Genomic DNA, 27403 nt, shown 5'->3' on the forward strand with positions numbered 1-27403 from the left:
TTCTGTAACCTTGCTTTTTGAAAACTGGTTTAGCATAGTCATGTCCCAGTATCAAAGGTCTATTCCCACTTCAGTTTAGTATCTTTAGTGTTCTTATTAAGGTTGTTGATTACACACATAAAATAACATTGCCAGTGGCTTGTACTGAGATTCCCCTTTGACTCACTAGATTTGAATACATTGCAGTGAGGTAATCATTTAAGCCTTCAAAACACCAGTAAGTCTCCTTTTGAAAATGTCTTGACCCTGTCTTGAATAACACTAGCGCTTGTTATCCTGTATGACTCTTGAAACACATTGCTGTCCTTTACGCTGTGATTTTAACACCTTTACAACCAGATTGGTAAAAACCTAAACCATGGCACCTCCATTTCTCTATTAATTACAGTGATTCTAACATTCAGGTGTTACTGAAATCCTTAATCAATGGGATCAGGTCTGTTGGATTAGTGGGAGAACTAATGTATTGGACAGTAGGACAGAGGACAAGCAGATCAAACAGGCCTGTGGCTTAAACCCTCACACCATTAAACCTCTCAGGTTCTGAATCCCATCGGCTTGTACAGTTTTCCTGATCTATCCCATCTGATACATCTTTATAAGAAGAGCTTACTAATCTGAGGAGTCATCTGGAATCAGGTGAAACCATGAAGGTCAAAGGGCCGAAGGTGAAACGGATCGAACTGTATTTAAGCACAGTGGCAAACCGTGTTTTGTGGTTTTTCATTACTAAAGCTTCCACTGGGGTTCCACCATATGCAGGTGTATACAAGTATAAGCTAAATAATGGTCCATCTATCTACATATTAATATTTGTATAATAAAGATGACTTAAGTACAAGCACTGACTCAAACAATGACCTCCTGCTCAGAAAATAAAATAAAAATGAGGTTATATTACAGTCTTGAGTGATTTTCTGGTAAAGTAAGATTACAGGCATGTTAAAATAAGCACCAATGTTCAGGGAAGGATCCGGGGACCCTCTGCAATATGGGGTCATCTTAAACCATCTAAAATCTTAAAAATACTAATATAGAGAATATTACCATGGGACAATATCTTGTTCATCGTTGACAAGATGTGTTCTACATGGCACAGAGAAGTACATGTTTTCCAAAATGTATTTAGAGCTATGGTATGTTTTGGTTATAATGGTATAATTGGTTATAATGATATATTAAAAGAATATGAAAAAGGAACACTGCATCAGTATATTAGTGTAGATGACCCATAAATACATTACAAAAAGCATCTTGCTGTGTCTGCTGGGGACATTAGAGCATGAGATGGATTGACTCTTCTGTCCATGTGCCCCATTTCCTTCCCATGGCTCTCAGGGGCCCGAGCAGCAGACATGGAGCCATTCACTTTTAGAATAACCATTGTTTCCCAGAAAATGGCACGATATCATCAGGCTTTCTCGTCTTGGCACAATCTCTTATTATTCTGTATCCGTCCTGAAGGATTGTCATGCTGGAATGAGAGAGAATGGGGTTTGCACTTTGTTTATCCTTTGATGTGCTCGAACTGACATTTCATTGGTCAGAGAAGTCAGTTGCAATACAATGTTACAGCGCCATGAAAAGATGTGACATGGTGTCCTTTTTGTCTTTTAGTTAGAGTTTTGCATTTGATAAAATCGGACTTTGGTGTGTAAAAAAAAAAACTATTTGATCTCTAAACTATTACAAGTTATTTTCTTATCACATGTGTGCTGGGTGGTTTTGAACTGTTCAAAAAACACGTTCTACCCTTATACAGTAACTAATTCTTGACCTCCCTTGAATGCAGGCGAACACATGCATGAAGTAAAAGGGAAAAAGAGAAGTTTGTAAGGAGTTAGGTAACATCAGGGTGTGGTCCAGAGGAAATCAGCTCTTCTTGTTTAACTTCTGTAATAAGGAGAGGTCTGCTGAAACAGCCAGGAAAGGAGTACTGAACTGTCTGTACAGAAACCACAGAAAGAATTGTGTGCATGATGCTCAGATGAATGATGCTTTAGCAATTAATTTCTGCACATAATGCCTTGGTTGAATCAGCAGTATTTAGGTCACTTGCCTTAAAAATGCCAGTAACCAGTTTTATCAAAACAACAATTTGTAATATAACAGAGTAACTATGTTAGTATAAATCAAAGTTTGGGTTCACTGAGAGTAGTTTTGAAATTGTCATGTAACCAATAATGTGGTGTCATTTCTTCTGTGTCTACCCTAATTAAGTTCTGGCAAACTTTAACATTTGCATCATATTCTCAAAGTAGTGCATTACAAGATGTAAGGTTCAGTTTCTCCTTTGTAAAAAACTCCAATGAAAACTTGTGAAAGAAATAAAAAGAAAAATCACTTGACACCTAATATAGGAGCTACCCAATAGCACCCTGGTCACATGTAAATTAAACAAAGTGCAGGTTTTATAGGTGGATGAGAGGGAAACCACACCCACTTTTCAGCATCACCATAAGAGATCTAAGTGTGATTCAGTAAAAATGTGTAATTTTGTGGCCTGCTGTGCACAGGAAATCTAGTAGAGAAACCAAACTAGTACTAGTACCAAAAATCAAACTGCAACGGATGTCTCAATGAAAGCACAAAATGAGTTAATCTGAGAAAATGTACATTTACATTGAGGGTTACACCACTTTTATATTGTCTCCTAATTCCCTGAAACCACCAGTGAGTAACGAGGGAGATGGTGAGATGTTTCATCAGTGTGTTGTTGCTTCAGTAGTGCAAGCACAAGAGAGCAAATACAACTTCTAGACTGGATCCTACAAATAGATCCCATGTTGGCATGTGCAGTTCATTACTGTATTTTGACAAGAGGTGTCAATGCCAGTAAATCAGGCCATGATCAGGGTAAAATGTCAGAAACAGAAAAAATCATTGGATATGTCAAGATAAACTGTTAAATATGTTTTTTATGAAAAAAAATTATTTGTGGTAATCTTAATAATATCCAAAAAAAAAGATCAGATACTGGAAGAGCACAGCGGTGGATTCCAAAAGATTACTGTCATTCTTGACAAGAAAAATGTTGAACAAATGAACAGAAAAAGAATATTATCCAGAATGTACACACAGCTGTGTCAAACACCGTAAATGCAAGAACATTCCAGCAGGAGCTGAAATAGATTACCACAAGATTCCCAGACAGGCCATGACTGAGGTGCCCTTGAGCAAGGCACCTAACCCCAACTGCTCCCCGGGCACCGGGCTAGGGCTGCCCACCACTCTGGGCACGTGTGATCCACAGCCCCCTAGTAATCACTAGTGTGTGTGTTCTGACTGCACAGATGGGTTAAAAGCGGAAAATCACAATTGACAAAATATGGCACAAGATTCAAACCACTGGTTAATATGGAAGCCAGGTTGCACTTTTGCTATACAACACATTAACACGCCTGTCAAGTTTAAAGACAAAGAGTGACGGGCAAATGACGACAGTTGTATGGATGCTTCACTTCTGCTAGAGTGACGGAATGACACGAACATGGAGAAAAAACAAGTGCTTGAACCAAAGAGTACCAATTCAGCTATAAACGATGGTGATACGGGCACAAGAAGGGGCCTGGTCTTCACTGACCATTCAGTGTTGGTGTCATGTGCGACATGTACAAGTGATCCAACCAACGGCTTCAAAGTCCAAAGAATGGGGCTTCACCGTGGAACAGTACAATTACCCAAAACATACACTGGCGACAGCAATCGGCTTGGGCTGTGGGCCAATGGGTGAGCAGAGAGGGGAATGGTGCGGCCCGGCAGCGTGCAGTGCACCTCTAGTGTAAATGTAATGTTGTTGCTGAATATCTGAATTGAGTGAATGTAATAATGTAATGTAATAGTGTTGTATTCTAGTTGAACTAGTGTGTTGTAAATATGTAAATTGTGGTGTTTGTGTACTCGTAATCCTCCCCCATTCTCCTGTTTAGTTCAGTTTTTGCTGTATGGCAGCCTCGTATAAGGCTTCGCATGTGCAATAAAGATTTTGTTCCTCGAGCATAAATGTCATTTGACTTTTTGTTGGCACTGAATGCACAATGCTATTAAAGAAACTACACAACGTCTTGTAGCGTGAAGAGCTTGACTGACCAAGTCAATTATCTGACGTGAACCTCACTGAACATGCTTTTCACTAACTGAAGCCAAGCTTTGGGGCAAAGAAGGCTCTGAAACAAATTTGAGAAATGAAAATGCAGAATTACACGCTGAGCACAGCAGCAGCGTTACCAGAGAAGAGACTCAGTGACGCCTGCCAGTCAGTGAGTGCAAAGGACTGACATTCAAATATTAAACATGATCATTCAGCTGAAGGATAGCTTTCTCAAATGTTTGAGAAAAGTAGGAATTCCCCTAAAATGTATAATTATTTGTAAACAGCCAATGATTCATGTATGGTCCACTCAAATGAAATACAAATTCCAACATCTATGAGGAAAGCTATAACCAATCAAACATGGAATTGCAATGCATTCCAGTTCATGTATTAGAACATCTTGTCCCTCATAAGAGACGTTACCAACTCTTTTAATTAACACACATTTTATCAGAAGACCAATTAAGGTCAAACTTGTTCATTGACAGTACTTTGATAGATAGCAAAAGTAAAAAAAAAAATAAAATAAATAAATAAGAATAATAATAATAATAATAATAAAACATCAAAAAAACATTGTTAGTATGTTCAAAATGTTTATACAAGGTAAACATGAAGTTTAATACCAGGTGCCTCTGGTTAATCCAGACACTCAGGGACTTGCTTTTGATCATCAAGCTTATAGATTTCGTATGACAAAGAAATGTTTATGAGTTTGCATTAGTACCGAGATCTATTTCGAATGTCAATAGCTGATCCCTCATGGCATGATTCTCAAAGAGGCAAATAAAAAATACTTTGTCAGCAGTATAATTGCAAACTGCTTGTATTAAGCAATAGACTAATACAATGAATTTAAGCCTGCTTTGGTCAAAATGTGTCTGTATGTATCACCCAAATGCACTTTTTAAAAAAAGGTTTCACAAATCAGGACAGAACGATTACTGTCTTACTAGAAGTCTACTTTCATCAGTGAACCAAGATTTCATGCTGGTGCAGTTGCAAAACAAAGTGTGAAAGAGCAGTTCTAAGAAAGGAATACTCCCGAGTTGAACAATTTGAGATTTAACAGAACAATAAAATGATTCTCAAAGTCTCACACAATCCAGCTCCCATTTCCCACTTTCATTCTTTCTTTCTGAGGACAATGGACACAGTGGACAATACGTCTAACTAAGTGAATACAATAATTTGGACTATTGGGATCAGGAGAGAGGATATTAAAGAGGTCAAACTTTTTTTTTAATATAAAACCCACTTTTGGCTGTAATGATGGAGCGAATATGAATTAGATTGTGATTATAAGAAACTAAAACTATGTTTAAAGAAAAATCTCACCCAAAAATGTTAGTAATTTTTGCAATTTGCAGCTCATACACTCTGGCCAAATGCATGTAAACACCCTTCCTATTTGGGTTGAGCTGTTTCAGTCACTTACATTGCTAACAGGTGTATACGACGTGTGAAATGGGTTTCCATGGCTGAGCAGCTGCACACAAGCCTAAGATCACTATACACAATGCCAAGCTTCAAGCAGAGTGGTGTAAAGCATGCTGTCACTGGACTCAGGAGTATTGGAATCGGGCTCTGTGGAGTGACGAATCCAACTTCACTGTGTGGCAACCTGACAGACGATTCTAGGTTTGGCAGATGCCATGAGAATACTACCTGCTGGAATGCATAGTGCCAAGAGTAACATTTGCTAGAGGGGGGATAATGGTCTGGGGCTGGTTTTCAGAGTTTGAGCTGGGCCCTTTAGTTCCAGTGAAGAGTAATGTTAAAGCTACAACATACGACATTTTACACAATTATATGCTTCCAACTTTGAAAGGAAGCTTTGAAGTAGGCCCATTTTTTTCCCACCATGACGATGCAGAAGGTTCATAAAGTTCGGTCAACCTCACCACCCCCCAACAAAACTTTGAGATGAAACGGAACACCGATCATAAGCCAAGGACAGACTTTGTATAACATCACAAATGCTCCTTTGACTGATTGGGCACAAATTCCCCCAAATTCTCCAAAACATTGTGGGGCCGTTTTCCCCAGAAGGGGTGGTGGTAAGTCCATACTTATTGGGAATTGATGTCCAACAAGATCAGATGAGTCTAATGGTATGGTTCAGAAAAGTAGTCTTTACAGATAACATTAAACACAAGATGGAGCTGCTGAGAGCAAGGGCCTTCACAACCCTCTCTCTCTCTCTCTCTCTCTCTCTCTCACACACACACACACACACACACACACACACACACACACACACACACCTGCCATTCCCATAAATTGTCTGAGCCACGTTGACATTCAAATTATAATTGCATCAGCCCTAATGCACAATTACAAATAAAAAAAATGATTGGAGAACATTTAACAGTTATTGCTACCTGGAATGAGCTGGAACACATTTTACAAAAATAAAACTTGATGAACTTGATGTCACAGTTAAGATTTATTCATTCAACATTTCACATTACAAATATTTAAAAATTATGCATATTGTTATAAATAGTTGGCTGCAAACAATTAAATAACATTAGATTTTTCTTTTTGTTTCACTAGCACTTACAGACCAACTCCTAGAATATGAACATTTGTATAACATAACTTAATTAGAAAGAAAAATACAAAAATAGGAACTTATAAAGTGAAATGACAATAAAAATTAAGGTGATATCTTAAGTAAAAAAATGCTATTAATAAATACAACAACCTTCCCATACACAGTTAAAAACTATTGAAATTTTGCCATTAAGTAACATCATTAACAGACAGATATTTAAATATTTATTTTCCTTCAGAAAATGTGAACCATATATTGTGGAGCACAATATAGCAATTAGTAAAAACTAGACACTTTAACATATTAAAAGCTTCACCTCAAAAATATAACAAAAATCTGATCAAAATTATAAAAATTAATTATACATTCCAATTAAAAATATACCAATAAACAGCTAAATACATTATTGACCTAATAATTACAATGCAATCAATCACAGTAGCTTGAAATAAACAAAATAAGCAAATGAGCACAAAACTTTTAATGTTTTAAAAATAACTTCAATTATTTATATTAGTACAAATAGTTTGATTTCTTTTCTTTTCTTTTTTACAAACACCAGCATGAAAAGGATTACAATAACAGTAGAAAATGACTGTGAAAAACATATTAACATCTTCTTTAAATGTCAGCAATTAAAAATGGCATTAAAGAATTACATTGCAAAGAGTCTTTATCTGGAAAAAGTTCAAAAAAAGTATTGCACATAACAACTCGAAGTTAACTTGCAACATTTACCACATTCAAGTCTTTAAAGTTCCCCTTCCTCCTAATAGGTTGTGATTTTACTTCAAACAGACAGTAGGGATGAAGTTCTCAAGTCTTTTCAACAGCGTCCGATAAGATGCTCTCTTCCTGCACTGCTAATTAGATTTCTAGAGTTCTCTCTTTGCTTAAATGTTTTCTTTTTCTGCATCCTGAAGATATTAAATTATGGGGAAGGCATTGAGAATAACATACAGGAGGGGTGCAGGGTGTGGGGTGTCTTTAACAAATTAAAGTTTAGAAACATCTGGTGCACAACCACAACAATTAATTTCAATAGCTAATTCATGTATTTTTTCTCATCATGCATGCTAAGGATTACAATAGGAGCTAGTTGGCAGTTCAAGAATATATATTTTCAAATGTTAAAATATCTAGACATCAAACATCCATTCTTGTGATACGAGTCAGCCTAAACATGAACCAAATTTAGCATTCTCCTTAGATTATAGTTTATATTCCAGCTATGGAGAGGAAACCAAAAGACAAGTTTACCTTTTTCCAACTAGGATAACCATTTTTAATATTAACATTAATTTAATGACAACTTGTTCTTGCCATGCTGCTGTTTGACTTTTTTTAAATATATATATACGTTTTGTCATTAAAATCTAGTGTACAAGATCCAAGACCTTAAGTGATATATTTTGATCTTTCCTCTGCAGATTTGAAGTCGCATCAACGCAAGTGTGCGCTTAGTTGTAAAGATTCCTCAGCACTGAAATGTATAAAAAGCATAATTGAAAATAATATATATTAAAATCACTCAACTTTTTTCTCTTAAATGAAAATTTCCATATATGCAGATCTCTCAGTAACAAAAGTACAAAAGCTACCTTTCACAATGTGAAAAATTGAGGTATTGCAAAAAGGAGTTTTCCCATTTGTGAAAAATGTGCCTAAAATGACTGTTGAAAAAAAAAAGTATTTAGAAAAGTAGTGCATAATAAATGTTTATATGTGCATGACAAAATAATTTAGCTAGAAAACACTGTACCAAAAATCAGCAGGCCATGTATAAAATAATCTATCATCTCATTAACAGCAAATTCTTCAAAAAGTGTTTAACTTGTAAAATGTTCAATCACCACACCAACAAGCTTAAGTGATGGTGCTGAAGGGTGCACTAGGACACCATCAAGCCAACACAAGGATAAGTTTCTCACTAGTGTATCAAGTTATAATTCATCACTATCTCCCTGACTGTTACGCTAGCAGAATCAGACGCTGAAAGCTTGTGATCATCAACCAAATTGAATGCTGTGTTCAGAGCATTATAGTTCGCCTCCGAAACCCGACAGCTAGCATAAATTCCTCAAAACACCACAACACGTGCCTCCTTGGTTTTTTTTTTTTGTTGTTGTTTTTTTTTTTGACCTTTGGAAAAGAAGCGGGTGGACTTGCAGAAAGGCCAGTGTGCACTGGGCTCAGTGGTTTCACTAGTGTTAATCTGGATTTTGACTGCATGCTTATTAATTCAAGGCCAATCTTTGGTTTGCTGGAGTTCGTGTGGTCTTAAATATCAAAGGGGATGAGGTGAGGGGCACAAATCATAACCTGAAATGAAACTTTCGATTGGAAGAGGAAAAACAAAAACAAGAGAACCCAAAACAACAACAACCAAAAAAAAACAAACAAATAAAAAAAACCAACCAAATAAACGTGAGCTATGGTCATGCTCACTACTACACAGCCATCTTTGGTTCCCTAATGTCTGAAAGTAAAACCTCTGTATGTTGCAGGTCAGAGTGAGAGACCTGCATGTGTGGGGTCAGGGGGTCGTGTGGAGAGAGTGGAGCGATGCGTGAACTACCTTCAGTTATGCTTCAAACTCAGGCTGAGTGGGCACAGGTGCTGCAGAACAAGAGGTATATGACTCCGCCATTCTGTTTGTGTTCTTTCTGTGTGAAGTATCTTCAACACTTGTGTTATTATATATACAGGTCTTTTCAGGTTGGCTGGGCAAAGGAAATCTGCACACACTGCGAGACTAAAGTAAAAACTGCCGGCTGCCGACAGCTTTAGAGAAATCTAAAACTGGTTAGAGATCAGCTGGGCCAAAAATGAATCAATATTCCTAGCTGCGGCGCCAGCTGGGGGGGGGGGGGGGGGGGGGGGGGGGGGTTGCAGACTGCTACACCTTTCCACGCCATACATTCCCCACATGGATGCTATGATCAGTTTCCCAAATATTGTTGGTATCAAAGTTTTAAAATCAGGAAGTGACAACACAGATTTCCTGTGCCATTTGCTGATGTCATTTCCCATATCTGTAGTCAGCATGGAAAGGGGAGACCAGCTTGGTTACTACATCTTAAGAAACTAGCAGCTAAGCTTGAGGTATAAGTTTTCTTGCATGGAGATCAAACCCAGATATCTGATGTGGAATCAGTCGGTGCCCAAAAAGCATTAGACATTAGCATGGTCTTAAATTAAGAGATCTTCAAACATTTTATCTATTGAGAGAATCCACTTTTCTGAAGGTTTTTTTTGTTTGTTTTGCCATTCTTAAATACCAATTTGCTATCATGCTTTGGTTAAAACACTGGGATCTTGCACTGCACTCTGTTCAAAGAAATAAGTGCACTCTTCCTCAGCAGCACCTTTCACCATATCTGCTCTGGAATCAAATTAAAATAAAACTATTCTCCAATTTGTTGTGAACAAAAGGCCAATTCTAGTCATACAGACATCCAATGACGAATTCTACTAATACTCCATATCATCATCTTTCTGTGCACAAACAAAATTAAATCTACTGGAACGACTTCAAAATAGAGATGTATTACACAATGCATTTTCTTCCTGAATATTTTGGACTCGCATCCATTTTTTGTTGTTTTAATTATTATTTTTCACTTTATATTAAATGACTAATTTTTTTTTTGTACTTAAATTAAAAAGGAACCAGCAACAGAAAAGTGCATTTATTTAGACGATGGTTTTGCGACTCCTAGCCTTCTGCCCCCTCCCGTCTCCCTGCCTGCTGTCACCTCAGTTCCAGCGGAAGGAGATGTGTCGCGGCCGGTCGCCGCCCTCCTTCACCAGGGGCTTGTGGAACTCGCGGCCGGCGCGGGAGTGGATGGCCGCCCAGCAGTATTCACAGTAATACTGGAGGCAGGTGACGTTGGCGCAGAAGAACGGCGCAAACTTGCCCCCGCACCTGGTCCCCTGGCATTCGTCACATAGCTGGTCGTCCAGGACGTATGGCTTCACTTCCACCTGTCGAGAGAGAGAGAGAGAGAGAGAGAGAGAGAGAGAGAGAGAGAGAGAGAGAGAGAGAGAGAGAGAAAAAGAGAGAAACACAACAGTTGATAAAAAAAAAAAAAAAAAAAAAAAAACACAGATGCATCTAGGGCTTTAGCCATTACAGGCACAGTGATGCAAACCGTTGAAACAGTTGCAAACAAGTTTTGTGAGGATTGATGTCAATTGATGGAATTTGCAATTGGAACTACTTTAATTTAACACACAGCCTGAAGTTTACAGTACCCGTTGGTACAACACACAAGATCGGTGTTTTATTATGCCCGTTAACATGTTATCATAAGTGTGACGGAGTGCGGCGAGGGAGTGGCCAGCGTGGTTGCGGTGGGAGCGCGTGCTGACCCGTTTATCGATTTCTCCGTGCTGCAGCTGGACGAAGCGAGCGCTGATAGCAGCAATGTAGCTCTGCTGATTAGAGAATGCCACCCGCCCTGCTCCCTTAGGGTACTTGAGCTCCGGGTCTGTGTCGATGCCTGCGTAGCACACTCCACCATACAGCCTGTCCATGATCATCGCCAGCTCCACTGAGACCAAAACAAGCACGCCATACACACGTTGCGCGCGCGCACACACGCATACACCACACACACACACACACACACACGCATACACCACACACGCATACACCACACACACACGTAGACAGACACACACAAAATCCTTTTACTGGATGATCAAGATTTAAGCGAAACAGGAGGCGCAGTAATCCAGTTAAATGCGTGTAAGATCACAACGCTTTTAGTAACGCTTCTCCAAAAGCCAAAGAAAAAGCCCTCGGAGGCGGAGCACACCTGCACGGAGAGGGCGTGGGACTCCACCCACGAAAATAGTCTTCCTAGGATCCAGGGGCTGAGACCCGTCCATCACGAAGTCACTATCGTTCAGATTCCACGGGCGGATCTGGACCTGTTGGAACAAAGAACGTCAGATCTGTAAAATCGGTTACAGCCTGCTGGTGTGAAAGCTAGAAGCACCGCCTCTGATTAGCTATGGAATCAACCCTGAACAGAGAAGTGAATCAAACTCAATTTTAATGGATATGAGAAGAGATGATGCATTTTGGATCGCTAGGTGCTTTATATGATAGTAAACATTTCATGGTTTGGCTTTGCTTTCAAACATTCAAAACACATTGTGTGCCTAATCTGTAAAGAGATCTTCATACAGGAAGTAAGCCTTGTTAGTCTCCTAATTAGAAATGAAGAAACAACATTCAGGATAATTCCTTGCTAATTAGACTTTTCTTAGACGAGGGTCATAAGCAAAAGTCTCTTGGAACTAATTAAAACACTAACTTTGCCTAAGAAATGAAACCGCATATACATCCTATCCTATAAATATATCTATGTTTCAGGGATCACGCAAATAAACTGCCTTTGATATGCAAATCTGAAAGTCATAAAGTCTAAATGAGGAAGTGTAAAAGGACTTACAGGTTTGTCTTTAATGGTGGGGCTGGACACACACAAATACAGCTTGCCATCTTCTTCAATGCAGGCATCAATCAGAGCCTGAACAGAGCTCTCATCTTGAAACAGGAGGAACGCGTAACCTTTTGAGGGAAAGGGACAAGGCACCATCAACACGCCGCTGTGCCAAGTATCAAACTGCAATGATCCATATTCATCAGCCACGGAGCGTCTCCACTACTGCGACGTATAAATCCAGAGGCACGTTTTTCCACCGTCTGTAAACCGGTGAGAAGTGAAGCTTGGTGCCCTGCAATCACACGCACTCTTGCGTTACCGAGGAGAGACGATTCGACGCTCCTGCTGGGGCCTCTTAAAACGTCCACAGAAACGGTGCGTTATGGTCAAAGCTCCTGCTGCGCGACGGGTCTTCACTCACCTTTTGGTGGGAAGTAGGACTTGCTCTCAGCCTTGTGAGGCCAGTCCACAAACAGGTGCCCGAAACGTCGGAAACTAGCGGTGATCTCATCTAGGAAAGATGATATCAGAAATGAAAACACTTCTCAGGAAAACGATGGCGAGACGTGACTTTCTGACGGCGTGCTCAGGATGAACGGCGGGGGGGGGGGCCGTCTCGTGCGATGCACAGATACCTTCGTCTATGTCGGGGGGGAGGCCTCCCACGAACACCTTGCGGGAGTAGCGTTCCACCCTCTCCCCGTTCTGGTGGGGGAAGCAGTGGGGGGAGCCCAGGCCGGGCAGGCTCTGCTCCGCCCTCTCCTCGTCTGGGAAGCCGTCTTCCATGGGGAACAGCGACGAGTGGCCTGGGGAAGGACGGCGGGGCGGTTCAGCGTTTTTTGTGCGAAGCCCGGCAACAGTCAAAACCCTTACGAGTTTAAGATCTGCCGAGAAGCAGACACTTGTATGCAAAACGAATATTTCATTTTCCGCTGTGTTTTTCATAAGTATTTGCATCACGTTTGACTGCTTTTCAAATGGATTTTTGCAGTTTGAGAAAATAGGTTCGCGCTGTGCTCTCCGCGTGTTCTAAATCAAAACGGAGCGCTCCCTCTCCGTCGACCATCTCCTCAGCCAGGTCTTGCTGTTCAGGTGGGGGCTGGAGTGGCGCATCTGCCGTGCGGTTTGTGTTAGGCGGGACCCAGGACACGTCCCGGCCCTGCAGGCCTCTGCTGAGTTACAGCAGCACGGTGTTCTGTGTGTCTGGAAGTCTTAAGCCCCGTGATGCAGACGTGATGGAAAGCAGGTCTGAGCCGCTCTAGGGGGGAGTTTACGCAAGGAGTCGGTCCCAACTGTCGTACAAACGCAACTGCGCATGTGGGTGGGTAAGCGTGCATGTACACGTTTGTGTGTGTGTGTGTGTGTGTGTGTGTGTGTGTGTGTGTGTGTGTGTATACGTACAATTTCACAAAAAATAAAAATACATTTAAAATGAAATGTCACCCAAAACTAGGAAACTACAGTAGGAAAGATGCAGAATCACACAATTAATTGTAATTGTAATTGTGCATGCACACATTTGAACATTTACCACACAACACTTCATGCAGACACCGGCACCGACATCATTTATTATATTGATGTACAAATCTTAACTGTTATTATGTTATGTATTAGTTATTACTATTTTTGTTCGTTTGGAATTTGTCAAAAGATCTTTACCTCGTCGCCTCCCATAATTCCTTGCTGCATGTAAAATAAGATCACATGTGAAGTGGGTAAATGTCTTTTGTGTCCTCTACATTATCTTGTGTCCAATCTAGAATGTTTCCCCATGACAAACCCCCATAAATACATACATGCCATCTTTTGGTTTACAACTTTTTTGATTTTACAATGTGCTGTCAAAATACAGACTCTGCAAAAGTTTGCTGCATACAGCATCACAAAGGCTCTTTCTATCATGGACCAGTTTACATATCAAACAGAGGGTGCGCTACATCAACACTTCATTCCCTCCTGATCGGTAGGGGCACGAAGAGCTTAAACACCACTAAGACTCGTCTAGACTCCCCCGGCCTGATTTCTAAAGCTTGTCAAAAGCCTCCAAAAGAATGTCTGAACACTGCTGCGTGCAAGTCTCCGAACCCCACTACCAAACCACCGATCCCCACACGCATCGTGTTTCTAAACCAGCCGTCCTAAATTCAGCCCCAGCGGGGTAGTGCCTACAAAAGAAATGACCGGCATTTTCAAAACAGCAAGGTTGTAAATCGCTAAACTTTCTCTAAAGTGTGATGCAAGCAGATTTGGTGCACGGGTCCCACCTCGCATTGAAAAGCATTCTGTTCTAGATGTGTTAGCTGGACAATTAACTATACGATCTTGCCCTTGCGTTCACACCCGGCATTGGTTGGCGTGCTCATCATCTGCAATGCGATTGGATCTCATTCCTCATGTGACATACGGAAGAATCACAGCCAGGTGGAGGCCAGCTGTCAAAAGTTCTACTGAAAACCCAACTGAACTAAATCACATGACAGGTGTAGGGCTTCATGACTCTTCTCTGGTGGAGGAAGGGGGTCGTCTGCAATCTGTCAGTTATAAAAACTGTGATGGACGCATATTGTAAACGCATCCACAGTGAACCTGCCGCGCTGAATAAAGGACTGGAGCGATGAATATTGCGGAGGTCGTTTATGGAGGATGAATGGATGATGAACTTCAGGATGGAGCCGGGACATGTTCAAGTGCCACAGCACACACCCGTGTAAACCTGGCCGACTCGAGATCCGATCACAGCGAGAGGTGATTCCAGTGCGTACTTGTACGTTTATATCTTGGGATAATTTGCATCTTAATGCAAAGTGTAAATGGGGACAGTGCCTTTGACTTGCTGTTACCAGCCATGGTGGATGTGCGGTGATCTTGCAATCAGCAGTCTTGCTGTGAAGCAGATTAGCATGAGAAGCTAATATTTTTTAGTCAAAATGGTGCAGAGTTTAGCTAAATCATAGCATCACAAAATTAGAGGGTTTAGTCTAACCCACAAGTTATGCATGCTTAGATTTGCCAAATAGAAAACCACTAAAAAGTAACAACAATGACCAGCATTATTAAGAAAACAATCTTGTCAAACATTTCAGACAGAGGGCGACACTTCAAAATGAGATGCGTTCGGCAGAGCACGCTTCACGTTTTATTCGTCCGATTTTGGATCAAGGTTGGGAAATTATAAATATTTGCATTAGCACATGTCTCAAATCTATGCAAATAGGCTAGAAATGTTTCGGCTGAGGGAGCATGGGCCAACGGTGAAGCAAATGACTGGATAATGATCCAGCCGGAGCTCCTCCCCCCACACCGCACGCCCCCACGAAGCAACGAAAGCTAAAACTAAAGCACACGGGTGGTGCTTCCTAGGCACAAACATCGCTAATCTTGCTGAATGTGTCAACACAAAGCTCGCCGGGCCTGTCGGTCCATCTGCTTGTACAGCGTTAAGCCACTAGCGCGGTAGGGCAGTAAAATCCATCTACGCACCATTTATGGGCAAAGGGCTGTCTCCTCCTGGATGGGCGAATCCCAGGCGACCTTTGGGAGAGGAGGGTATAAATCATTTAGTGCATGGCTGGAAACGAGTACAGAACATCTGTGTCCACGGGCCACTCAGGGCGTGTGGCAGTATTTGGTGGACATGCAGCAATGTGTTTAGAGGCACTTTCATTACCTAATGTAAACGTGACTGTTGTGCACTACCAGAAATATGTTTGGACAATTTTCATAAAATAAATGTTCATAAAATAAATTAACTTGTAGCCATAAGTATCCACAGAGAAAATCAATTTATGAAAAGAAATTTAAAGGCAAATAAATATTTGTACAAGGCTGCATAATGTGAAGGTATCGTAATTAAACTTGTCACCATTATTAACTCTGGAACAAAGAACATGCGAGAATAATGTGAAAAACACTTGATGTTAAAAAACATTTACTCCTAAAAAGAAAGTCATTATAAAAGTTATCCATCAAGAACATAATCTCTGTTGTACCTTTTTGCAATGATGCTGATTTTACCTAATTGACAAGGTGATAACAGGTGTTTTTTTAAACTACAGATCAGCTAGTTATTAAGCTACCAATTAGCAATCAATGAACATTATGAAAGATTCACCATTAAATTATATGAGAACAATTCAGTTAGTGAAGTTCATGTCTCTGCTAAAAAGGCTCCACAGGCCTCCACAGGCAAGGAATCTGTCAGTTACAGAAAGATCTTCAAGACGCTGAGTTTTCTAGATTAAAAAGCTGCTGTAGTCTTCCAGTATTCACACTGTCGGTTAAGATCCACAATCTGTAACACAAGCCATACCAGGGCTCTGCAGGCAAGCTACATCGCAATTGCACAACTGCCTCCAGCAGAATGAGAGGAAACATGGTTGGAGGAAGACCAGTGAGGTTTGCAGGGGTTCCTCCACTACTGAAGTGCACCATTAGCACCAAAGGCCCCACCCTGCTTCAGCCAGGCACTGGGGGAGCGGTCCGGCGGCCGAGCCAGCAACGCTGCAGCCAGCACGTCGTTTTCTTACACAAAGAACAGAGAGCCCTTTCTACTGGCGGAGGACAATGCTGGATGTCTTTCAAAGGGCCAAAGTTTCTCTCGTTCTCGCTCGTTCTGCCTCATCCTGACATTCGCTTGGGGGAAGAAGAAAAAAAAACCTAACGGGTGCATATCTGGGGTGTCGCACTTGTAGTTGTGAGTGTGCCGCCTCCCATCTCCATGCTGACCAACTTTGGAGACGAAGTTGGCACGGACTCCACTTGGAGTTATGGTGGAGATAATTATGGTTTAATTACTGGAGCTCCCACCACGAAGACGCTTTCACCGTGAACCCTCTCAGAGAAGGGTCACTGCTGGCAGCTAATCAAAAACTGAGTGTAAGTAGGGCACATGAAAGCGGATGCCAGAACAGCTCAGCGCGAGAGGAGGGACGCAAAGAAAATGAGCATTTCAATAACCGGACTAAAACACGGTAAACTAGCCGTGTGATGAGAGAGATCAAAGCGTGGCAGAAACCTGAACATAACCACACAAACACGGGTTCAATGCTAATAGAAGTGCCTCAACTGAGCAGTGAGGAGATGAAACGCCCTCCTTTGATCTCGTGTCTTTTGATTATGTAGGTGGGGGTAGGGGGTGACCCCATCATATGACACAAAACCCTATGGTTGAGGATAAACACTCAAAGGGAAAAAGGTTTAAATTTTATTGATTCGTGTTGTGGTTTCACATATGAATGTGCTCACAGTGTTAACAGCTTCAGAGTTTAAACTTGGAGCTTCTGGGTACCAAGCACTGATGATACCCCCACATGACTAGCATATTATAACAATGTTATCATGATATAAAAGTGTGACGGGGTCCGTGAGTGATTGGAACTAGAATAGATATGCCCTGATTTCTTGGAAACAATCCTGTAACTGCTTATCTAGTAACAGTCAGGCAATGTCTGCCAGTCTGAGGGAAGAGGGGAACAAGAGGGTGGGAGACATAAGTGTGTTCTTATAAAAGGAAGTGTGCAGTGTGTGTGTGCGTAGCAGCAGAGTGACGCTTGCTGTGTGATCTCGAGGCTCTACTTCCCAGTCTGGATCGTTAGATAAAACAGTCTTTGCTCCTTCGGTCATTGTGTGTGTCCTTCTCCCCAAACAGGAGATCTGGAAGTCATGTATGCTATAATATTTTACTGTTAATTACTGCACCCATCATTAACATGACACTATTAATGAAGGTTCGTTCTCCATCCTCCCCAAAACGGTCCAATGAGTTTGTACAGCTCCGTTTAACCCCTGAGCTGGAAATGTGTCTGAAGTTGGGTCTAAGCTCTGCGACATGGCACCACTGACATATGTAGGTCATTGTCGGTCTCTCTCCGTTTGTGTGCAATAGCTCTGCTCGAACAGAGGACTTCTGGCAGCTGCTTTGCGTGAGGAAAAAAGAAAATCCACCATGTCTAATGTCAAGGAAATGTTCAGATCTTAACCCTTTGAATATGAAATCTGAAAAGCACAAGGGTCCCAGGAGACAGGGAAATGAAAATGTGGGTGGTCACTCACATTTTTACTTACATTTTAGGATTCTGTATGGAAATAGTGAACATAATGCACACCTCTTCTTTACAGACTAATAAATGGTTAAAAATAACTAAATAAGTCCATTAGCCCCACTACCATTTACATTTGCAGGCTTTGGCATGAAAATACCAAATCTGCAGAGAAAAGGGAACATCGGGCAGATTGTGTAATAACGAACTTGCATGCTAACAAACTAGAGATGATCCACAGCCTGACCTCACACAGGAGGAGCTCCTTATCAGCAGCACTAGTGTGATACCTGCTGGACATCACTAGAACGATGACACTCAAGACAGTAACGGAATGGAGCCTAATCTCTATTTACTGGTCGACTACCATAAACAGTAACCGGCACACCACCCTGTACTGGGAAGACGTGTAAAACACACCCACTGAACACTTGCTAATACTCAGTTGTTGAATTCCTTTAATAAAGGCTTGGAATTTGCCACTATATAAGGTGACTTGAAAAATCTCTATTCACAACTGTAAAGCTCTAAAAGGACAGTTAAAGTTATAGGGTTAGTTCAATTTCTCTCTTCTCTCTCACACACACACTCACACACGTCACGTGTCAGTGACTACAGCTGATGCAGAGGAAGAGGAGGAGCAGAGAGGAGAGGGTTGGCTGCCCAAGCAGGGCCTCTGACTTGCATCGTACCTTTCAGGGTGTCCTGCTCGGCCCGCATGATGTCGATGAGCGAGTTCTCCAGGGTGTGCATGTTGAAACCATCGAACGATCGGGTGCGCTCCTGTGCAGAGGGGGAGGGGGGGACAAGCATTAGAGGACAGAAGGAAAACCATGACGACGCTTCCCCGCCGCTCACCGGGAATATCGCGTTCATCTGCAGTGGATTTCAAGATGGCGGTGGGCTAAACGTGAGCGCAAGGGCCATGAAAACGAGCCAAGAGACTCGCTGGCACGGCCGCTCGCCCTCACCACCACGTGACGAGTACAATGATTAACTCTAACTTTACACAAGAAGGTCAAGAAAAGGTAAAAGTGTTCACGTGGAAGCCCAAGTGGCTGACAGAAAGCAGAGCTTCTGAGTTCTACTAAAAATGAGACTTAAATGAGCGAATGTCTCAAATAATTAAATGTGTTCCGAGTCGAGGGGAAGTGTCAGTAAATAATCAGACAAGCTTAATTAACTAACAAATTGTATGACAAATACACGGAGGGCCGAGACAAATAAACAACTTGAATAAATATTTGGATGAGCAAAAGTAAAAGCAGACATCTAAAAGCAGAAATTATACACGTTTAGAAATGTTTTCTCCCTTCAAAACGATAGAATTGTTTCCCTTTACTACATTAGCCAATATGTAAGTAAATGTCAAAAAGAACAAATAAATAAACAGAATAAAAGCCAAGCTCCAGTAGCCTTTAGAGACAGTGCTTCATGACTGAAGTCAGCAATTCATATGACCACCATTAAGTTTGTTCATTGCTCAACACACACCACACACACTGTGCAGTTATGTGGGTCTAGAGGTCTGCAGCTTCTACTCTACAATCATTAGATCACCGTGACCCTGGGCCACATCCACCAGGTTCCCCTCTACAAACGATCACCTCAGCAAAATACATGCACAAAAGGGCATGGCAGCACAAGGAGATGGCAACGTTAACTGTGCTTGGAGGAGGTTAACGCAGAAAAGTTGAATGACTTTTGCTGAATGTGAGGATATGCATGAGCAACAACGAGAGTTATTTATTTGCAATAGAGTTGCGGGAAATTCAGTAATTACTTCAGAGTGGAGTTTTCAACCTGTTACTTTTGGCAAATGTGAAATGCATCATTTGAAAGCAGCAGGAATATAACAGGAAATGAAGGCGGGGGTGTAAATGCACAACGTCTTTACATTTTTATGCAGGGTAATTGGGACCTGAATGTCAGGCAAATGCCTGTGTTTTAATAGCGATGGCCCTTCACTTGTAACTGGATAGTTATACCCATTTGCCTATACTTTTAATAGTTAAAGGGCCTGACATTTTGCAAAGAAACTATATAATCTTGAAAAATGGAAAATAGTCATTTAATGACCAGCATAATCCCAATCGAGGTTATATCATGGAATAGATTAAAGAGTCTTATGGAAGAGTATTAAATTTGTGAATAGATGGACAGTCAAAAGGAGTTACTAAAGGGCACCCGCATGTAACACAGGCCCACTGTCCAGTTTTTAAATCTTGTGTGTAAACCCAATGCTTTGGAATACAGAGCTTATCGCCACCCATTCAAATACAATGCTGCCTCTTCATTTATTTATTTACTTTCTAGGCTGGGGAAAAGGTTTAAAGCTGTACTGCTGGCTAGATTGTGGCCCAAATATTTTAAATGACTAACTTGCGGTATAAGATGACTTCACAATATATTTTCACACAATTTTTTTTGCCTACAATGTTATTTACTCAAACCCAAAAAAAAACGGCAGTCAAAATGTCGAACGACGCTCCACACTGGTATTTTGGACGTAAATAAGTCAGATGCTCGGATTGAGGTTCATTTGATCGTGCGTGCCTACCGCACTACAGCCGTGCTGATATTTGAGCGCGCCCACCGTTCCATAAACAAGGGCTGTCACTATGGAACACCAAAACACTGAAGGAGGATTTTCAAATTAGCCGATGACCTTTTCGGCGAGCATGCTGTGGCATTCCAGTACTAGGTGAGAAACACGGGGCTTAGGAAGAGAAACACTGCACTGCATTTATCATTCGTGCATCCACAGCAAGGCTATTCTTACCCGCGCTCATCTGTGTGCACGTGCAATTGGCAGAGGATTTATGAATAAATGATGCCAGGTATGTTATAATGACAGATGTTTATTCATGTCCGCGTAGTTACATTTGTATCCGAAGAAGGAAGAAGGAAGGTCAAGATTTTCATTTTCTGTCGGTTTCGAGACGAGTCATCCGACAAGCACTTCAGCCATTGTCCTTACGCTGAAGGACAAAGAGAAAAATCTGGTCTCTCAGGTAAAGGCGGAGGGGTGGGACGAGCCAGGCTTCACGTCTGCAGTGCGCAGCACAGCCTCGTCTCCGGCCCTGCTTCGTCACGATCTAGAATCCCCCGGTCCATCGGCCCGGAGAGCCCTCGCTCTCCTACATGCACTTCTACAGGAAAAACCCAGCACTGCTGCCCCAGAGTGTAGCCCGGGGGCAGGGGGAATGGGGGGCAAAGGCCACCTTCGAAAATCACTGCATGCCACGGCACGGCCAAGAGAGCCTGGGATAAAGCAGCCAGTCGCGAGCGTTAGCGAATGTGGGACAAATTCTGCCGTGTCAGGCACATTTATTTTAAAAAGGTGCTAATAGGCATTTCCTCACCATTCAACTGCGAGCTATTTTGGTGCAACTGTTGTCTCAACAAGGAGACGCCATAATTAGACTGTGCGCAGGTGCCAGCGCAGCCAGACAAAGCAGGCGGCCAGGCTCCTGCCCATGGCCGCTAAAAGCGTGTTTTCAAATCAGCAGAGGTTCAAGAGATATGCAAATATCTACCGTGGGCTTTTTAGAAACGGGCTTTGATAGAACACCCCGAGGAGAGCTATTAAGTGTGGCATGTTCCGGGTGTTTCAGGAGTGACATTAATCCACAATGTCACGGATAAACCAATAAAAAAGGGTAACGGAAAAAGATGGGGGTGGGGGTGCCGGTGGGGGACGTGACTTTTTTATTCTGTAGGTAAAGGTATTTCAAAGCCTTCCACATCAAATCACTTTAAAGCCTATTAATCCAGCCTTCGCGCATGGTTGCAAAGGCAGGGGGTAAAAAATCTTTCCACAGGGGAACACAATTGACTTTGGTGATAAAGTAATTAAAATGGAGCACCACCTCTCAGTCAGAGAGACGGAGTTAAACAGAACTCTCGCAGTCGCCCAGTTACAAAAAATAAGGTCAAATTATAAATTTTTTTTAAAAAAACTAGCTAACTGACAATGAAGCCATCTTGTGGGCCATCCGGAATGTGGTATGTTCAGGGGTCCATGGTTGGCTACACAATGTTACATTGTTTTTCTGGATAAACCATCAGAATCATAATCAATATTTAGGTTGCCTTTTATAGCCTTGCTAGCGAGTAGCATTTTAAGCTCGGTATTGAACCTTCTTGGAAATAATGTTTGCCACAGACATTGTGATCATAGACTGTAGCACAGACTACATGCTTTAAGGTCAGTATTCTGCAAATAAATTGAATTCATGCATGCAGCATGCCAGCTCACAAAGCAGTTTTTGTTATATTAGAATTTTTCATACTGATGAAAGGAATTATATAACAAGCATGTCTTGTGTAAAATGACAAACCCGTGAGCTTTGATACGCAAGCTAATTTATTCATATACATTAATGAAATGCACCATTTGAGCAACAGAATTAACCAAAGCAAGGCTATAAAACGAAGCACCCAAGCCCCCATTTCGGAAGAAAAATCAAACGGCCTCGCCCTGCGAACACTTCTCCTTCATCACGCAGCACGAAGGCCGGCGAGTGCGGGACACGACGCGGCCCTCTGGGTCCGGTCCTACCCAGCACGGGCCGCTCCGGTCCTACCCAGCACGGGCCGCCCACGCAGCCACATGTGGCTTTGGCGGAAAGTGAAAGAGCCGTCTGGCCCCAACACCAGGATCGGTTTGCGGCCTCGATTCGCCTCCTCTAACGGGCGGGGCGGGAGCAGCCCCCCCCCCCCACCGGGGGAAATCGAGGACGAGGCTTTCGCGGAGACGCTGGCCTACATTTGCAGGAGGTGCGCTTGGGGTTAAAGAGAGCTGCTTGCACTAACGACGCGGAGCATCAGAAACAGCTCCGGCGCTGAAGGAATACCGACCGTTTTAAATTGGCATCGCCGCGCTGAGCCTCCACCTTACCCCCGGGCCTCCGCGCGAGAGCCGTGCAACCAAACGATCTGCCTGCAGCACACGCGTGCTGCTACAATGGGCAATAAAGGGGCTGGCCTGCGAAATAAACATCTTTAAAAGGACCCTGACTGTCGGTCTGTTCACTAAGTGAGCTCCGAGCAAGGAGCCGATGCCCGCGTGACTTGTGAATGAAGACACGCTTCCCGCCAGCCATGTTTGTTTTATTGTTTTCCTTTACAGTGTCTCCACTCCACCACCCAACTGTCACGAGAACCGCCACCATGAACGATCTCCCGTTTCTCATTTTCTCCCCGAGACACTGCTTAATTACACATTCCACCAGCGACAGGGCGCATGTCTGCGTGAGCGCGTGAGGGAGTATGCCCCCCGCCCCACGACGCTCAAGAGACAGCCTTTGCTTTCACACCAAACACCAGATATTTTTGGCCAAGACGCACGGAGTCCGGAAACTTCCAGCAGCATTATGCAGCACTGGGAACCACATCACGTATTCAACCAGCTGGACCAGATAGCCGTGAACAAGAGGCGATGGTTTCCCACAGTGGAGCGGCAGGTTCCGGCCGCCATCAAACAGCCCGTCTGTTGGTTTTTTTTTTTTTTTACAAGGCAGCGTGTAGCAAAGTACTATAATCTAGAGCACAACTATGGAACTCCTCAGGTGAACTGCCAATCCTGATTAGCCTATGGTCAGTGTGTAAAAACAGTGCTGTAAGACAAACAAGGCACCTGTTTGCTGTAATGAAATGGAAACTATGTGTACTGCACTGGGGCTAACATCAAGGGACAGGGCAGCGTGACACGTGAGGCCAGTGATCCACAAAACTGCAATTGTTTGCAGCAACTCTAATTTTAGAGCAGACTGCTTGGGGATAGGATGGCAATCCCTGCAGACACTAACAAACCCAAACCTTTTACCAAAGAGTTCTCCATTAGGAAAAAAGGGTCCAGTGAGTGACACAAAATCAATCGCTGGGTAAGAAGCACAAGGTCAAGAAAAAGCCATTCAAGGAGAAACAAATTATACACTTGGCAAGGCCAATTTAATTTCAACAAAACCATGAAATGCCGAATTAGACCCACATAACGCCCCTCTGATCTCCCTCCTCCCGTATTTCCCGCGGTAGCCAGTTTGTTTAGAATGCAACCTGGAAGACAGAAAAGGACACTTCATTTCTCATTCTACTAGTCTGTCAAGCTCCCTTTGCCATCTCACTCGTTCTCTAGTCTGACCATTACCCCTCCCCCAGCACGCAGTCAAATCCTGCTCTGGGTGAACCAGGGAGGTTCTAAACAAACAGGAGCGGGGCATGTGACCGGCTGAGCTTCTAAGTGCCACATTCAGTGTGCACGTACGGCACTACTGCACCAGGATCAGCTGGGGCACCGCTGATGGGTTATACTGCAGGACATTCAAAGGTCGTTTCCAATTGGCCATATTTATAAGCAAAGACATAGAACACAAATAACCTCTCCCATCAGAGTGAGTATCCAGATGCTAACTCTGCCTTAGCGGTGTGCCATCTAGGGAGGGGGATCTGCTTTTTTGTGTGACATCAGCCGTAAATCTTTCAAAGAGCCATCTGCAAAACTACAGAGGCACGACTACATTCATCATCAAGACCCCTGGCACTTACATCAGACCTCTGTCTGGAGCACTCGTGCATTTATCACGACAGCCCGTGCGAAAGTACCGACAGGCAAATTAGTGATGCACTCCAGAGAGTAACTCAGCAAAAAAAGATCAAGGGTCCCTACTGTTCGTGTGAGCTTTCATTTTTCTCGTCGCACCGGACGTACCTGGAAAGGGAAGATGTTCTCGCTCCTGTTGATGCTCTCGTCCATCCAGGACTTGGGGTTGAAGCCGGGGCTGGTGCGCGAGAACTTCTGCGAGGGCGCGTGGTTGTTGGGGAAGGTCTTCTTCAGAGGCGAGATGGAGTTCAGTGGCGTCACGCCACCGTTGATGCCGCGGCGGAAGTCGCTGCCGCGCGAGCCGCCCCAGCCGCCGTAGCCGCCGCCGGGGCTCCACGAGGCGGAGGAAGGCGAGGGCGAAGGGCTCTGGTACCCGCCCCAGGGTGACGGCGGCTTGTTTAGGTTGCCGGAGAGGTGCGGCAGCTGGCCCAGGGCGGCGCTGCGGTGGGGGAAGGGCGGGGGGTGCGGGCTGGCCGGGGAGCGGCGCTGCTGCTGGTGCTGGCTGTGCGGGTGCTGGAAGTGGGGGTGGGGCGGAGGAGGGTGGTGCTGGGACAGCGGGCCGATCTGCGGCGAGAAGTTGCCGCCGAAGCCCGGGCCCACGTGGTGAGAGAAGTTCTGGAACAGGAGCGGGCCGCTGCTGGCGGACGCCGCCGGGTTGAAGAAGCCGATGTCCTCGTTGATGATGGTAGACGGGGCCGGCTGGATGGCGGCTGACCAGTTGTTGAAGCTCGTCAGGGAGGAGGAGGTGCTCGTTTGGACTCCCGTGCCCAGGCCGGACGGCTCCGCGTAGTCGAACGGTGTCAGCACGGGGGACTCCAGACGGAGCTTCTCCTTGCCGTTGGTGCTTTCCGGGGTGCCAGCGTCCACTTTGCTCTCCTCTGAACGAGCCTTCTCCAGTTCTGAGATGATGCCGCTCTCCTGGTGCCCCGGGGAGAGCTGCTGTTTCTCTTGCGTGTCTTGCAGCTCTTGCTGCTGGGCTTTGGGTTTCTCTGAGCCCAGGATCTCATCTTGCATGTTGCTGTGGGCAGTGGCTGCGGAGAACAGCCAGGGAGAGCCGCTGTTGCTGCCATTCCCGGCGGTGGTACTGTTTATGAAAGCAGCAGGACTGGGTGTCGCATTCTGGTGGTGGTGGGGAGGTTGCAGGTGTGGGTGAATTCGTACCGGGAAAGCAGACTTGTTGCCAGGGTTGTTTTGGACTAAAACTCCAAACCCGTAATCCCCCATTTATGTTTTCCAGTTAAGACTGCCACACAGTATTGTATCCTATAAGAAATAAAAGATGGATTAGTTAATCTCCATGCGTAACGTACTTCAGGGATAGCTCACCCATTCACCAATACTGTATTCGATAGTAAAAGAAGTTATTTGATGAAACGGAAAACACATTAGTTGCAAATCATTTGAGTGATGTTTTCAGTCAAGGTTGCTACCAGCGACAGTCGCGGTTAAAGACCCTGGAGCCGACATACAGGTTTCGTGTTGACTCGCTGCATATCCCTAATTATAGCCTCGTGACGTCTCCCTCACCCGGCGAGAGAGGCGACGGGGAGGCCAGCTTGCTAACAGGCTAACTTGGAACAGAAAGGCCAAAAGAAACGCAACGATAAAATACAAAGACGATAAAAAAAAACGACACATATTTTTTCGACGACATTACAAAGTGGCCGTGAAGGAAGAAGACACTGACAGCGCGCCGGCCGTAACGGTTAACGTTCACAGCCCCGAGGAACGTCCTTCCCGTTTCGGCGTTAGCCGTCCTGCTAGCTCGCTAACCTGCTCTCCCACATCTCCAGATAACGATGACGTCTTCTCGTTTCTGAGGCTTTTGCGACGTATTTCTGACCGCGTATAACCGAATTAGCGAACGGGTTAATTAATTTAACCGTCGACGAAAATAACACGCGAAACGTCGACGTCGTGCGGGTTAAATTGAACGTATAAAACCACTTTTTTCACCTCACGGGCGCTACCCCCCTTTGGTCCGAGCGACGCCTGGGACGAGGTCCGCTCCGGTTGTGGTGAACGAGCGCAGACTACTCCCCGAGCCGGTTAAATGGGTTGTGTGCGCGGCGCCTGGAACCGTGGCTGTCGTGTCTGACGGGAATATCGAGTGCGGCTGGCGAGAGCTTCACGGGTTCTTCCTCCTCGTCTTGACGTGTCCTGCCTGCTCAATGACACAGCCCTCTCCCGCTAGCGAGCTGCTAACCTCTAGGCTTCCACCGACGAATGTTACGTCATTTAATATAAATATGAATAAAACTAGTTTATATACTGGTGAGCTGCAGTGCGCTCGTCGACGGTTTCATTGTTTAAATGCTTTTATATGTTTCTTTTAGCCAGCAGTCTGTCTTTTCCCCCTTCCTGCTCTGCCGCTGCTGTCCGTCTCTCTCTCTCCACAGAAAAACTGCCGTCGCTAAATGACAAGGAGACCCGTCGCGAGACACTTCCGGTTGGAGCCCCGCCCCCCCTCGCGCCTGATCCCGCCCACGTGTGACACAAGGAATTACATTTCTCCCACGCTCGGTGAGGGCGAAGCTTATAATTGGTCGGAGAACAGCTGGCCTCGCCCATCTTTTCCTAATTTAGTTGCAAATCGCAACGATATCTCTGCCCTTTAAGGTAATTTGACTATCAATGTTCCACCCT

General features: G+C 43.8%; 1 protein-coding gene across 7 annotated transcripts; it reads right to left on the reverse strand.

The window, feature by feature from the left end:
- Window positions 1-6522: 6522 nt before the first annotated feature.
- Window positions 6523-27166, reverse strand: cpeb4b (cytoplasmic polyadenylation element binding protein 4b). 7 transcript variants are annotated; one of them, XR_013122195.1, is made up of 14 exons: window positions 26714-27166; window positions 24866-26020; window positions 18846-18936; window positions 15596-15646; window positions 13775-13798; window positions 12748-12918; window positions 12534-12623; window positions 12119-12237; window positions 11477-11591; window positions 11028-11209; window positions 10412-10640; window positions 9232-9272; window positions 8255-8326; window positions 6523-8136 (listed from the first exon to the last, which is right to left on the reverse strand). XR_013122195.1 is itself a non-coding variant. In XM_076980656.1 (13 exons), exons 2-11 carry the CDS (start codon window positions 25979-25981, stop codon window positions 10413-10415), a joined length of 2187 nt encoding a protein of 728 aa, XP_076836771.1. In that variant the 5' UTR covers window positions 25982-26020; window positions 26714-27166; the 3' UTR covers window positions 6523-8136; window positions 9232-9272; window position 10412. The 7 variants fall into 7 exon arrangements, 5 of the variants coding, with proteins under 5 accessions (XP_076836771.1, XP_076836769.1, XP_076836770.1 ...); XR_013122196.1 differs by lacking the exon at window positions 9232-9272; XM_076980656.1 differs by lacking the exon at window positions 8255-8326.
- Window positions 27167-27403: the final 237 nt, after the last annotated feature.

The sequence above is a fragment of the Brachyhypopomus gauderio genome, chromosome 18 (genome assembly GCF_052324685.1).
Source record: "Brachyhypopomus gauderio isolate BG-103 chromosome 18, BGAUD_0.2, whole genome shotgun sequence".
NCBI lineage: Eukaryota > Metazoa > Chordata > Actinopteri > Gymnotiformes > Hypopomidae > Brachyhypopomus > Brachyhypopomus gauderio.